The 16,150-nt window shown below is 36.1% G+C and overlaps 1 protein-coding gene and 1 long non-coding RNA gene across 7 annotated transcripts; one reads left to right on the forward strand and one right to left on the reverse strand.

Annotated features, from left to right (window-relative positions):
- Positions 1-731: 731 nt before the first annotated feature.
- LOC149137583 (uncharacterized) lies at positions 732-9,220 on the reverse strand. 6 transcript variants are annotated; one of them, XR_016241898.1, is made up of 3 exons: positions 2,799-3,397; positions 2,485-2,521; positions 732-1,942 (listed from the first exon to the last, which is right to left on the reverse strand). It is a non-coding gene; the product is annotated as an uncharacterized LOC149137583 (long non-coding RNA). The 6 variants fall into 6 exon arrangements; XR_016241896.1 differs by having other exon boundaries at positions 2,618-3,397; XR_016241899.1 differs by lacking the exons at positions 2,485-2,521; positions 2,799-3,397 and adding an exon at positions 8,120-9,220.
- On the forward strand, positions 5,773-14,610 carry LOC128247630 (uncharacterized). Its single transcript, XM_052967470.2, has 2 exons — positions 5,773-7,133; positions 13,690-14,610. Exons 1-2 carry the CDS (start codon positions 6,129-6,131, stop codon positions 13,708-13,710), a joined length of 1,026 nt encoding a protein of 341 aa, XP_052823430.2. The 5' UTR covers positions 5,773-6,128; the 3' UTR covers positions 13,711-14,610.
- The last annotated feature ends 1,540 nt before the right edge of the window (positions 14,611-16,150 follow it).

Genomic DNA, 16,150 nt, shown 5'->3' on the forward strand with positions numbered 1-16,150 from the left:
GCGAAGAAATTTCTAGCAGCATTCCAAATCATCTGAATAACTCTAAACTTGTCATATTTTGATCTGGTATACATTTTGTCAATTCAAGAGGAACTAGTCAACAACTACTCTTGTCTTTCATATTTATATCAGAATCAACACCTTTTACATACAGGCATGCATAAATACTCACACACACACACACACACACACACACACACTCTCTTTCACACGCACACACACACATTCAAAATATCTAGTTCGCAAATTTTATTTACTTGTGAATATTCGCATCGTGATACTATTAGTTACGATGACGAAATAATAAGAATCACAGTTTATAATATCTATCTGTCCATCTCCACATACACACACATACATATGCATACACACACATACATATGCACACACACACATACACGCACATACTCATATATACCCTACTTGTTATGCACATATATCATTGAAAACATCTCACTTCTTCCGAAGTATTGGATTTCATCTGATGAATTTAAGTCACGTAAGAACTACAACTTACAGCGAATTTAAAATTAACTTTTTTTTTAATCTCTCAACTTATCTCTTCCTCTCAAACAAAAACACAAAATTCCAAAATCATTAAATTTAAAGATTATGTGTATATATAACATACTCAAATTGCCTACATACTTACAGATATATTTATAAAGAAAATGTCTACGATATATATATATATATATATATATATATATATATATATATATATATATACAAACATACATATATGCACACGTACACATGAAATATTAATAGTAACAGTTTACTTCAAAGTTTCGCCATTATAACTGGCTTTTTAGAACAGTTTTAATGGCGAAACGTCGAAGTAACAGTCTCTATTAGTATTAAAATAATATTTTCGACTTTACAAGTAGTATTTGGGTCCATCATTGAGTGTATGCTTAAATGTCTAGCGTATCAAAAAATAAAAAAAAGGGTATATATATATAGTCGAATAATCCATTACTGGTTAAGACAAATAACTAGTTAGAATGTTACTGTCGGTTTTCGCACGGGCTACTGCATTCGGCAACATTAATTTCAAATTTTGGTACAAATCCATCAATATCGGAGGGGGTAGTGAAGTCGATTACATCAACCTCAGTGTTCAACTTATTTATCGATCTTGGAAGGATAAAAGGCAAAGTCGACCTCGGTGGAATTTGAACTCAGAACGTGAAGGTGGATGAAATGCCGCTAAGCATTTTGTTCAGAGTGCTAGCGATTCTGCCAGCTCGTCGTCTTTGCATTTGACAACATTGACGACTCTTTAGATATGGTGGTCGGAAGCGCATAACCTCTTTGAAGTTGGAGGCATATATAAACACCCTGGTTGTTAAAGAAAAGAACCTGAACGAAACAACGAAACAATTTTTTCCGGGAGAAAAAAGAAAGTTACCTCTCATGGATTGATGCATGTCATGATTAAACGTGTTGGTTTTGTGTGTATACGTGTGTGTCGTTCTCTAACCCAAGAATAGGGATGACTATGTTGCTAAAACGATTTTTGGTTCATTAGATCAACATTGGAATATTTCACTTTTTGTACTCAGGAAATCACTTGGATTGTGTAAAAATAGAAGAATTCTTTTTTCCGCCATGCAAGCTTGCGACGCCTACTGACATTCAGATATAGTCTAGATCGTTATAGCAATTTCCAATTGATTTTATACGGTATTACTTCCTCTTTTGATCACCAAAACGTTTTAATACTGTGCCTTTCATTAACTCTAAAAGAGGATCTGTGATTATTCAGCCTGGCATTAAAGGAGCCCTCCGTTGTTTCGACATATTTCTGTAAGTGTCGCTCTTTTGTTGTTGGGTGAGACCACCTCTGCTTCATGGACTGCAGTGTTGCATTGACCATTCTCTGGGCACTCACTGTAAACTCAACATGAGCATCCTTCTCGTTGTAATAAGCAGGCCGCTGTGTCAAAAACAAAAAAAGAAAATCTTTATTTGAGAGATGTATGTGCGCGCACACTAGTAGCTTTGTAGTTATTGTGAGAAGAAAACTTAATTTAGTATAGAAAAGTGAATGTCTCATATATATAACTTCAATAGTTCTCAAACTTACAAATTTAATAAGTAGCGTCTTTAAAAAGTAAAGATTTTTTTATTTTTAGGATAATGTATATTAAAATCATAATTTTCTTAAGAACGTTACCCACAAAACTGAAGTGAAAATATTAAATGTAGAATCGAAATTACACAGGGACTCGCCAGGAGCTTACATTTGCCACTATCTAATTTTCGAAATTATGGATTTATCTCAGTTTTTCAATTAATAAAAATATCTTGGAATAACATTTTTGTCAAATAACACTTTTATTAGATTTAATCGTGAAGATTAAAAATTATACGATCGATTTATGATTTACTTTATATGCTACCTCAGTTTCATTTATCATAAAAAATACATAAAAATCAGATTAGTCTTCAAAAATGTCCCAGAAGTGAAGCACTTACCGAGCATTTATGAAGTGCGTACCTATTTTATATTCCTCTAGAACATGTGATAAAAATAACAAGTGTTAGACATTTGAAGTATTAAGTACAATATTTCAATAATCAAACCATATAAAACTAAATACGTGTTTACTAGCAGAAATTTCTGTCGTCAGCTGTCTCAATACTAATATATTCTTCACGCTTAAAAGGTTATTAAAACAATTCTTCTTCACTCATATTTGCTTCACTAATATCTTTTAATTAGTTATAAATGCGACTAGTTTCAGGTTGTTCATTAGAATGTCTAGCAATACCATCCGTTTCATCGTCACCTTATAATATTTAGCTATTGATCTCAGCAGTTTCTATGAGGAAAAAATATAAGCGTCTTCACTGTTGAGTTGCAAGTTTCTATGCCGTCACTGCCCTTGTTCTGTAGTCCTTTTCCCGTTAATTGTTAGCAACGAATGAAAACAAAGAAGGGAGGGAAGGATTTAGCTATTTATCGAATTCGGTGACAATTTCACGTATATTTGTCTATTTACATAATTATCGAATCATTTAAAAATATTCGTTTCAAATTTTGGCACAAGGCCAGCAATTTCGGGAGAGGTGGGTAAGTCGATTACATAGACCCCAATACTCAACTGATACTTATTTTATCAACCCCGAAAGGATGAAATCTGAACACAAATTTGAACACAAAATGTAAAGTCGGAAGAAATGCCTCTAAGCATTTTGCCATTCACGATAAAGATTCTGCCAGCACGCTACCTTATACATACAAAATTTTGGCTTCAAATTTTAGTACAAGGCCAGCAAACCACCTTCAAATAGTTGATTCACCTACAGCGTCATCACTATAAGCTTCAAAAATATTTTTGCAAGTCTTTGCAGCATTTTCTCCCTTTTTTTTTTTAAAAAAAAAAGAAAAGCATTACCATGCAAATATGACATTTTTGTTTATCCATTTCAAATGTGAATAAAGGGTAACCTGAATGAAAGATAAATCTATTTATAGTCGGGAACAAGGAAAAGATGCACTACCTCTTCAAGCAATGCTAAGATTTTAATTGTGTTGCGTTTCAGATGTCTTTTCATGAAGAGCTAAAAGATTTAGCTTAAAAATGCTCAGAACTTTCCGGACAACCTAATAGTTTATCGACCCCCAAAAGGATAAAAGGCAGTCGACTTCGCCGGAATTTGAACTCATAACGTAAAGGCGGGAAGAATGCTTTGTGGCATGCTAACGATTCTGCCAGCTCGCCACCTTAAGCTATTAAAATGCTAAAATATATTTAAGTTATTGGGAAGAAAACTCTGAACGTGTTCCACTTTGATTGTAGCTTTTCAGCAAAATACATATTTCCCCGTAATTTACCGAAACAGTGTCGAGTGAATCGAAAAGTAAACCTACTAAATTTATTGGTTTATCTGTTTATTTTGTAATTTCAAATAATAATTTTAAGCAATAATGGCTGATAAAACTGAAGAAACACGTTTTTCTAAGGGTGTAGGAACTAATAATAATTTCATACATAAATGAAGAATAAAATATATTTGAACGTAAAGCAAGATAAAATTATTTATTATTACATTTTCAAATTTTGATTCTATTCGGTTAATTTAATGGCTGGCAATAGCGATTCTTGCATTTTAATATGTTGACATGGAATGTATTTTGTTCCGTATTTGTCTTGAAGAAACAATGCTGTATTTCATAGTCGAATATCCATCCGCTCGTAATACCGATCATGCTATCGTACCAGTTTTCACTTAATGTAACTACGCATGTAACGACCTAAGAGCCTTTACGTGTCTGCTTAACCGACTGGAAATAGAAACCAAATCTTTCGCAAGAAGGAACATATTTGCTAATGTAGTTCTAGGTATGAAATGTCCAAGAGAAAATGCATAGTCGTATCTGGTAAACTTCTTATCATAGGTCTGTAAAATTAGAACTAACTTGAGGCTAAACAACCCCGATGACGACAACAACAGCAACAAAAGTAAATCAAGTGGGTAATTGGGGAAATACAGACTACAATTTGGTAAATAATGTGTCACAGTTTGTGTCAAAATTTTAATCTATTTTAAAACTGAACATCGATCTTATCACTAGCGCTGCTCCACTTCCTCTAACTTAATATCTGCCTGCAGAGGGATGAAATTAACTATCGTTATGTATTGCCGTACTCTATCGCTTCTGTTATGGAATATTGCCAAGTTTTAATTTCTAAATTAAGAGATGTAGATATTGGTTGTAACCAATTCATACTAATGAAATTATCGTAGCTAGGATTAAAATGACGTTGGTCACTATAGAAATAGTAGTGTAAGCCACCCATACTTTCGAGACGTTACAATGACAGCTAAACAATTTTTCAATGCCTTATCGAAGCTTAATCAAAATTGTCTGCTGAAATTTCGTTATCCGATAGTTCAGTTTCTGGGAATTATATGTAAACAAATTACAGTACAGAAGCAATAATTTAGATTCAAGCTGGTAAGCAACTACTAAAATATTACTGGACCGTTATAAGACTGCTGTTGCAATGTAAAAATGTTACAACAAATACAAAACGAAAAATAAGTGTTGTTTCTATGCTAATACATTGAGCAACCAAAGAATGAAGTTAAGAACACCTTCATGCTTCCAATATTGTTCCTCATTACAACAACCACACAGCAGGACGCCAAGATTTCCATTCGAGTGAGTGTAATACAATTAACTACATAATATTCTAAGGAATTACTATTAACTCTTAAATGTTATTAATGTTTGAATAACTTCCAAGCAATCATTTACTATAAACGTATGTCTTTTAACGTTAAACATAGTTATCTTTTCACGATAGACATATTCGTCTTTTATTGCGTATGTAAGGATAATGAGTTTGGAAAACAGAAAATATTTTGATGAAACATTTTTATTCTTCCAACGATATATCATCTTAGACTAAATCGATCACCGAAGCAATCAGTTCTTTGCATACGATTTTACACAAAACGTATGTTTTCCTAAGGCAATAATTTAGAAGTGAAGAAATGATGTTTATTTAATAAACCTTTGATTTATTAAGTCAACATCCTTTTTCTAAATTACGTTTACTTTATAAACCAATTATTATTGTATCTAATTGTTTGTTAGCTGAGGTTGACAGATATGGATTGGAGAGGAATGTTTATCAGAATTACATTTGAGATCACAAAGAATAACTATTATAATTGTTATTTTTAATAAAGCGGCGAGTTGGCAGAATCGTTAGCACGCCGGTCGAACTGCTTCGCGGTATAACGGCTCTGTGAATTATTGTGAATACTGTTGTGTTACTTTGTGAAAACTGTCTCGGTAAATAATTGTGATTTTTGTGGAATTATTACGGTTACGTTTCACGTGAGCTGCTGCATTTTCCCCAGCTATGGCAAGTGGTAGTGTCGCCAGTATGGAGAGCTATACCAAGGCCACTGTGGTGAGGAAGCCAGTGCCGCTAGAAACCAAGTTAATCAAGTTGGATATGGAGGAGGTGACCAGAAGCAGGAATTTGATAGAAGTTGAGGGAGACTCATAAAAATTGTGTACCCCAAAAGAAACTAAAGAAAATAAAATTCTGAGGACAGTAGTGTATGGTACACAGGCTGTCGAAACCTGTAAAATTGAAATGGTGACGGAAGAGGAAATCGAGGAGTGCCTGGGTGAAATTGTCAATGAAGCCACGTACATCAACAGAGGAAGAAAGTTTGGTACGGTTGAGGTGAGGTTCGCCACTATAGAAGAGGCAACCAAGCATGCGACCAACATTTTAAGAAGTGAAAAAATAGCATTGCTACCAAGTTATAGAGGAAGAAGTGGTGTGAAAATACGAATTCCTAAAGTTACACCAGATATTAAACCAGAGTGGTTGGTTGCAACAGTGCTGGCTGCAACCAAGGAGGAGCCGGAATTGGGACCAGTGGCGAAATCAAGTGTGCAAATGGTGGGATTTGGACTCGAAATGTGGCTTTTTGCCACACTCGAGGACATAGAAAGAATTCCCTACCAGATAGAAGTGGAGGACGAGAAAACGTTAAATGTCGCAGTCGAGGGAAGGAAACCAAATTGTTACATATGCGGGGAGAGAGGTCATATGAAGACCAAATGCCCCCTATATGAGTTCACACAGCCACAGCAAGAGAAAGCACAAGCAGAGGAGGAAAAAATTGTAGACCACACTGAGGAAATAAAAGAGAGACAGAAGTGTGAAACAGAGAAAACAAAGGAGAAGAACGAAAATGGAGCTACTAACCCTAAAAAGCGAAGGAAAAATAAGTCTAAAGAACGGTCAACGGAAAACAAAGAGATAAAAAAGCCAGAAACTAATAATGTACAAGAAGAGGAGGCGAGAACGGATAAAGATGTGAAATACAAGGGGGTTTTGATAAAGTACGAGAATTGCGAGCAGATGGAGAGAAAAGTCGAGAGGTTAAAAGAAATAATAAGAGTGAAAATGCCAGAGAAATGTGCTGAAAAATGCATTTTGATACGTGAGGAAAGATGCTTCGAGTGCATAAAAGAACTTGGTGAAAATATAATAACGAAACGGATATGGTTGGTGGAGACACCACCCACTAGAACTGATTATTTGCAGTTGTTAAGGACGGACGTAACAATGATTAATGGAAGAAAGGTAAGGCGAGTGTTTGAAGTTTTTGAGTTAGAAAACCGTTAAAATGTTTACATGACGTTGAACGTAAAAGTGAAAAACTGGATAAATGTAACCACCCGACTTTGGGGATCGAGTGGACATTGCGCCTCATTTTTTTCATTCTTGCATATTATCATTTTATTTTAGTTACCCCGATTTTATGCTTGCGTTTTGTACTGTCTTTATGTTTTGTGATGTCTTAAAAAAATTCTTTGTATAGCCCTTCATGGGTAGTAAAGAAATCGGTATTTCGTCTCCGTGAGTTTACTAGTCGGACGTGTTATTACTCGCTGCGATTTTTTTTTAGTATAACGCCACTATTGTTTGGTGGGCGTTGCTGAGATGGAGAAAATGAAGACGTATGCAGCAGCGACGGGGAGTCGAGCTTCCGTCGTCCCAGGTCTGCTGAAGCAATATGAAATACATTGGAATGAAGACATGGCTGAGAAAATTGAAAAATGTAAAGAAATGATAAAGAAGGAGGGGCCAAACATAAAGTTGACCCCATCAGAGGAGGAAAAGACGAAAATGGAAATTGGAGTTGTGGAATATAAATCCTTTTCAAGGAAAAATAAAAGCATAGACAATGCAACGAAGGAGGAGGTGGAAAAGTGTTTGAAGGAATTGCAAGAAGATGTCTTTTTTTACTAGAGGCAAGACATACGCATCTGTAGAAATAACATATGTATCGGAGGAGGCAGCAAAAAAAAAAAAATACGCCAATAAAACACTCGCCAAAGGAAATTGGATGCTCTTTCCCAATAAGTTGGGTAGACGTCCAACGTGGATTAGAGTGGGTAGGATCCCACCGAAAATAGAGTTGGAATGGGTAATGGCAGCAGTTTTTCATGAAAGAGAAGGAGAAGATGTAAGGATAATTATGATAAGCAGAACCCAACAAATAAATTGTTGGGGATATGGATTGAATGTGCTTTTTATAGCAAGTCAGAAAGTTTACAGTGACATACCAGAGATACTGGAACTGCCTAACGAGTACAAACTGGACATAATGTTGGAGGGGAGACTTCCAAAGCGCTACGAATGTGGCAAAAGAGGTCACATTAGAAGAAGGTGCCCAGAAATAATGGAAAACAAAGAAATGGAAACGCAAGAAGGCGTGATAGAGGAGAGGGAAACAGTTACAGGAAGAGGAGCAGAGAGCTGATTTTGAGGAAGCTAAATCAAGGAAGTGAGAAAGGAGGAGCTCATCGCCGAAAGTCGAACAAGGGAAAAAAATGCAAATCGTGGGATCACTGAGGAAAGAATATAACAGCAGCAGAACATTACCACAGAACCATACAATCTCACAATCGCACAGACAGACAGATAGATACACAGATGCATAAACACACAGGCATACATACACTCGGAAGCGAAGAAAATAACGCAGAGTTGCAGAAACCTAAAAGCACAGAACCTGAAAACACAGACACACAAACACAACATGCAGACTTAGTCACACAAACATGCAGAACCACAGACAGATAAACACACATATAGTCACAAAGAAATATAGAAGAACAGACACATGGTAGTACAGAATCACAAAAACAAAAAAAGAACAGACGCAGGAGGTACATAGGAACGGCATATATTTGATGTCATATCGATACACACAAAAAATAGAGAAGATATCCAAAATAAAAGACATTGTCAAAGTGGACCTCTCGGACCGTTGCGATAAGGAGGCGAGATGGATTTTAATAGAAAAAGAAAAGTATAAAAAATTAAAAGAGGCTTTCCCGAGGTGAATTTCGAACCCAGTGCTCCAGTGGTGAACTACGATGAAATAAAAGATTATATAAAATGGTGAGTAGTTTTATTTTGGATAAATTATTGAGATAATTTTGAAAAGAACTATCGAAGACTGTGAAAGGAACTACTAAGAACTGTTGAAATAATTGAAATAACGCGCTGCTCTGGGGTGGGGCTGGGTGGCCGTCCCATCATCATTGTTTAATTTCATTGTTCCATTCTATCATGTGTTAATTGTCCCCGCATGTGTGTATTGTCCCATCTGTGTTTAGCCCCTTGTGAGTAATAAAGAAATTGGTATTTCGTCTGTCGTCGCATTCTGAGAACAAATTCCGCTGAGGTCAACTTTGACTTTCATCCTTTCGGGGCCGATAAAATAAGTACTTGTGAAACAGTGGAGTCGATGTAATCGACATACCCACTTCCTCGAAATTGCTGGCCTTGTGCTAAAATTTGGAACCATTATTTATAACAATTAACTAGCAGGAGCTGTGGAAATTGCACGTTTATAAATGTTCTTTTTTGCATTTTAATGAATAACAATACTTCATGACTTAAAAATTTCGATTGTACTTACTATTTCGTGCCGAAGAAAGTGCAAATTGTGAAGGCAAATTCAACATCAGTGAGATTTGAACTCAGAACATAAATGTTCCTAACCCAACACAGTAAAGCATTTAATGTTGCCGCTTCATAAAAATTTCAAATATTCGTACAAGGTAACAAATTGCAAGAGAGATCTCAGTCAATCTCACTTTTTCATAATTATTTTTATGGATGCACTGATGACAAGCAAAATCGGATAGGACGGAAAGTGAATTCAGATTGCAAAGGGTTGTAAATGAATACTTGTTGGCACTCCGTCGCTTACGACGTCGAGGGTTCCAGTTGATCCGATCAACGGAACAGCCTGCTCGTGAAATTAACGTGCAAGTGGCTGAGCACTCCACAGACACGTGTACCCTTAACGTAGTTCTCGGGGATATTCAGCATGACACAGTGTGACAAGGCTGACCCTTTGAATTACAGGCACAACAGAAACAGGAAGTAAGAGAAAGTTGTGGTGAAAGAGTACAGCAGGGTTCGCCACTATCGCCTGCCGGAGCCTCGTGGAGCTTTAGGTGCTTTCGCTCAATAAACACTCACAACGCCCAGTCTGGGAATCGAAACCGCGATCCTATGACCGCGAGTCCGCTGTCCTAACCACTGGGCCATTGCACCTCCACAAAAAATGAATAGTAATACTCAGATTTTGGATCTTTGTGATTTGGCGGACACCATTTAAAAAAATTTTTAGTTCTTATCTCGTGTGTTTTCTACTGAAACACTTTAAAACTTCGTATACTTGTATATTTTGTCTTATAGAACAGAGAAAAATGTTTATATTTGAAGTTATTTCATGTTAAAAGTTGTATTTCGGTAATTTCAATCAATCACTGACGTCTATTGAGGTGAAAACAATTACTGCTGTGGTTTGTCAACAACACGTTGTGGCGGTTTAGGGTTTTAATGTTAGAGTTAGGGTTATGAGTACTTTTGCCAAATTTAGTGAAAAATTTGTGGCGGTGTATCGAACAGATTTTCACCAAATTTGGCAAAAATACTCATAACCCTAACCCTAACTCAAAAACCCGAATCCTAACCCTAAAACCCTAAAGCTAAAAGCAGTACAAACGCACGAACGATGTCATAAATAACAGTACCGCCGATAGTTGTTGTTGACAAACAACGGCACTAATTCTATTCAAGGGAAAAGATCCCATTACACCGCCACAACGTGTTATTAACAAACCACAGCAGTAATTGCTTTCACCTCAATAGACGTCAGTGATCGGTTGAAATAGCCGAAATACGACAACTTTAACACGAAATAACTTTAAAAATATAAACTTTTCTCAACAACACTAAGAGTAAAATATGTTTTATATGACACATTCTACCAGTGTCCCAAGTTTGAAAGTGTTTCGTTAGAAAACAAATGGTGTCCGCCAAATCAGAAAGATCCCAGATTTTGACACAAAGCCAACAATTTTACGGGAGGAGATAAATCGATTACATCGATACCCATGCTCAACTGGTACTTATTTTATCGATTCAAAAAAATGAATGGTAAAAACGACGTTGAAAGAATATGAACTCAAAACGTAAAGATGGGCGGCGCAGTAACGATTCTGTCAGCTCTCCGCCTTAATGAAGAGTAATATTGGTTTCAAACTTTGGCACAAGGACTGCAATTTTGGGAGAGGGGTAAGTCGATTCATCGACCCCAGTGATCAATTGGTACTTATTTTATTGACCCCAAAAGGATGAAAGGCAAAGTCAACCCCGGCGGAATTTGAACTCAGAACGGACAGACGTGCTAAAGATTCTGCCCGGTCATCACATTAAGGAAGAGCAATATTGCAATTAATTAATCGAATCGTGAATTGGGAGAATCGCTAGAACGTACACTAAAAGGCCAAATGGTGTTTAATTATAGCTCCTTAACTTCTGAGTTCAAATCTTGCCGGTATTGACTTAAGTTTTCATCTTCCGGGCTCGACAAAATAAGTTCTGATCAAGCGAAAGGTTCGATATAATAGACTATATCACCTCGCCCCAAATACTGTCTCTGTAACAAAATAGCATAATATACTTAGGTTTACTTTTGGGGATTGGTAGACACAGTAGAGTGACAAACAAAATGCCTGGGGGTTTCTAGTTTTAGACATTTATGTTCTGAGTTCAAATCATACTGTAGTTGAGTTTGCTTGTCATATTTTTTAGGTCACTAAAATAAAGTACCAGTTAAATCCTGAAGTCTTTTTAATCGACTTATCTCACTCTTTAAATTTCTGACCTTGTTCATTCTTCCATGGTCTCTATATCAGTGAAAGACTTTAGGTTGATGTGCACCTCTCACTAAAAATAAGAAATCTATGTTTCCTTCGCTCACAATATAGATTTATAAATTTTCTCTTTTTCATTTAAAATTTCTTATTAATTACAATTTTCTTGGCTACAGTAATGTTTCATTATAAATTTATCCAAAAATGAATATCAGTTTGTACGGAAAGCCACTGTGGAAGATTAACACGTATTCCCGACTTATTCATTTACATTCACACACTTTGAAAAGTACAAATATTTCCATATTTATGTCCGAAAGAAGCAGTTTTATTTTACATTGATTATAGTGGAGACGATTGGCTGTCGGGTTAAATATTTTTACTTTATCTTTCCCGGCGTCACGCAATTCGATTCCCATATGAACCGGAGTTATCTTTAACATTTATCGCTTCAGAGTAGATTAATTCAATATCGTTAATATACTTGGTTGATATTCTATCCATTACACTACATCGTAATTACAGACAGCTAACACACACACACACATAGATACATATGTATTAGTTAATTTCTTCTGAATAATATAGTGTAGTTCTCTGCTGAGAGACCATAGCTTTTAGTGAGATGGAATTTAAATATCCCCAAAGGAAGGTAACAATTATCTATCAGCTTTAAGCCTAATATATAATCATTGTAAATCATACATAGCTGTCTCTTTATTGTTTAATTAAACCCTTTAAATCATTAACCACATGAAGGGTGCTACAAGCGATAGCTAAATGTTATAGAATAATATTAAGCTGATTACCTTGCAGTTTTAAGCGTCATATAATCATTGCATTTAAGTTTTGAAAGCTCAACCATAAAATCCCCACAAGAAACTCAGGTTAATTCATTTACTGAAGTTCTTCGTTCAAATTTTTAAATTTTTAAATTAAAATACTTCTTTTTTCATGTTATTTTATCTCTTTCAGTAGCTTATCAGAACTTGATAGGAAATACGAAATATGAAAGAACTGTATAATAAAATGATATTTTTGTAGTTTTTTATTAAGCCGCAGAAAGTTAAACGCTATAAAAAACGAGTGAATAGTTCGAATGAGTAACTGAAGATCGAAGTTATTCTTTCAGTTGGTTGTATTAATTACAAGTCCAGTTTCAGATTACAAAAAATATTCAGAAAATAAGATTAGATTGTGTTTATTATGCTCAAAGAGAAGTAAAACTGAAAAATGCTTTGCGTAAGTGCGTAACGGCGTACGTAAACCGAAACACTTTCAGCCACACCGTTTTTGTTTGCAAGGAGTTACTAAGAAAATATGTTAATATCGTTTGCCAATCGACAGGGAATGTATATGTTAAAGTGCTGTCTTAACGCCGTTGTCACCTGTTCTAAATTTCTTGATTTCATTTACTTAGTACAGCTTAAATGTTAACAACAAATATCAATCTTAATTTGTTCTATTTGTATTATACTAGGAACCTCCAGCATTGTATAATTTAGTTTTCAAGAATACTTCGTGTAATGCAACTGTGGCTGCCATCAAAATATTACACCACGACTATGTAAAAGATTTAATCCATTACTGGGATCGATTCTTCACCTCTCCCGCTTTCAGGTTTTCTCCTTTTCTCTCTCTCTACCCACTCCCCATACCTTTCAGAAAGAAACTGGCTGTGCTCAAACTTGAACAAGGAAAGACTTTATCAGGATCAGAACATTTCAGATACGGCGTACATCGTACAAAAGAGTAGCCCCCTAAATGAAGTTTACTGACATAACACGGATTTACACCTAATTTTCCCCCCGTTTTTTTCTTTACACGCACGCACGCACGCACGCACGCACGCACGCGCGGCAGAAGTAAATAGACAACCCATAAAATATCGTTTTATGTTTATTCTAACTTATAAAGATTTATATTTTTTATTAATTGACATTTTCATGTTTCAGGTTCTATATGTGATTGTTTAATCATGCCATGTACAAAAGAAGCTTTTGAAGTGCCTGAATTTCAAAGAGGCCGTATTATGGGTCATTTTGAAAGTGGACATAGGCAGTGTAAAATCGCAGAAAACCTTGGGCTCCTGCTTTCTATAGTTAATAGAGTGATTGCGCAATTCACCAGAGAAGAAGAGTCCACGTCTACGCGCTCAGCTCAACCAGAGCCCTCTGACAGGACCCTTCTCTTTGTTAAGAGAAGTGTGGAGGCTAATCCTCGTTGCAAGACCTTTAACCTAACAGTACAAGTTGATGTCAGTCCCAGAACAGCTGTCAGGTATCCCCACAGACTTGGTTACTATGGCAGAGCAGCAAGAAGGAAGCCACTTCTTCGACCAGCCAACACCAGGCGGAGAAAAGATTGGGCCAGTGAGATGGTGGAGAAGCCAGTAGCATTTTGGAACACTGTCATATTCTCTGATAAGTTCAGATTTGCTGCATTTCCTGACAATGGTCGAGTGTGGGTCTGGAAACTCTGTGATCAAGAATTTAATGAGAAAAGATTGCAGTCAGGAATGAAACACGGCAACTATTCTGTGATGACCTGGAGAGCAATTTAGAGCAATGGTTAATTAGAACTGGGGGAGTATGAGGGAAACATAGACTCGGATAAATATGTGTCCATATTGCAGAAAGGACTCCTTCTAATCTTCTCCAGTGGTGTGAAATGATTAAAGAAGACTCTTTATTAATGGAAGATAGAGCTCCTTGTCGCACGGCTAAAATGACCCAAGATTTGTTGGATGAGAATGGCATTAAAAAGCTTCCATGGCCAAGCCAGTCACCACATATGAAACCTATTGAACACATCTGAGATATAACGGACAGGACACTTCATTAAAAGAACAAGAGAGCATCTTCAAAGTCAGATATTTTGAGATTACTGCCTGAAACTATATATATATATATATATATATATATATATAGGTGCAGGCGTGACTGTGGTAAGAAGCTTGCTTCCCAACCACATTGTTCTGGCTTCAGTCCCACTGCGTGGCACCTTTGATACGTGCCTTCTACGATAGCCTAGGGCCGATCAAAGCCTCGTGAGTGGATTTGATAGGCGGAAACCGAAAGAAACCCGTCGCATATATGTATATATATCTGTGTGTGTGCCTTGGGTTTTGTGCAAAAGAGAACGATTTGTTCGACTAAAGCCCTTGAAGACCGTGCCAGTGCATGGCTGCAGTCAAAATGACTGAAACAAGTAAAAAAATAGGGCACGCACACACACACACACACGCACACACACGTACACACACACACACACGCACACGCACACACACACACGCACACACGCACACACACACGCACACGCGCACGCACACGCACACGCACACGCACACGCACGCACACACACACACGCACACACACACACACACACACACTCACTCACTCACTCACTCACTCACTCACATACATACATACATACATACATACATACATACATACATACATACATACATACATACATACATACATACATACATTCACATTCACATTCACACATAAAAAATTCAGGAATCAATACCAAGTCTGAGATTCGACTTGCCAGATGCTTATTTACAATATAAAATCTCTTCACAGATACATTTTTTACCACGTAATAATACTATGAACGTTAACCCACGCGAATCATCACGAAATGATCGATGAACAAAGAACATTAAAACGCATTTACATTTTCTCGCAGACTTATGCTATTTTGATTAAGTAATAATTATATGCAATCGTAGATTTGATTTCAACTTTTCAAATATAGGATTTTAATTCAATAAACCGTTATTGTCAAAAATTGAATAGGCAGCTCTCATTCAACTAAGTAATGATGATATATCGTACTGCGATAATATTTTCAATAGAAATGTATTCCGTTGTGTTCATATCGATATTTGTGAAGGTATGAGTAGTTGAACATGATTAATTACTTTCACTGACAAGGGACGTAGTCGAATTTGAATTTACTTAATGTAATATTAATCATGTTATGAAAACATCTGACCTCATTACTCTGAATCTTTCTGCAAAGAAGATTCTTAGCACACCAATTATTTGTACTGGTTTCTAAGCTCATCGGAAAGTATTTATGACAATGAAGATTGATATTTTTGTTTATCGACGAAGCAAATAACGACATTTTATAGCTGGCTATAAATGTCATTATCAATGTTAATAAATAATACTAATGATCATAAAGGAAATAAACATGTGATAACGACAAAAAAAAAATCTGTGAGTAAACTAACGCAATCTATTATTTTGATTATAGTAACATCCGAAATATTTTCTCCTAGCAACAATCTAATTCCATAATATTTTTAATGTACACTTAATTTATATTTTTTTTATAAAATAGTCAGAGGACGAGAGTCGATGGTCATGACCTTTGCATGACTTCCGAGACTGGTATTGG

The sequence above is a fragment of the Octopus bimaculoides genome, chromosome 1 (assembly GCF_046866305.1).
Source record: "Octopus bimaculoides isolate indiv1 chromosome 1, ASM4686630v1, whole genome shotgun sequence".
Classification (NCBI taxonomy): domain Eukaryota; kingdom Metazoa; phylum Mollusca; class Cephalopoda; order Octopoda; family Octopodidae; genus Octopus; species Octopus bimaculoides.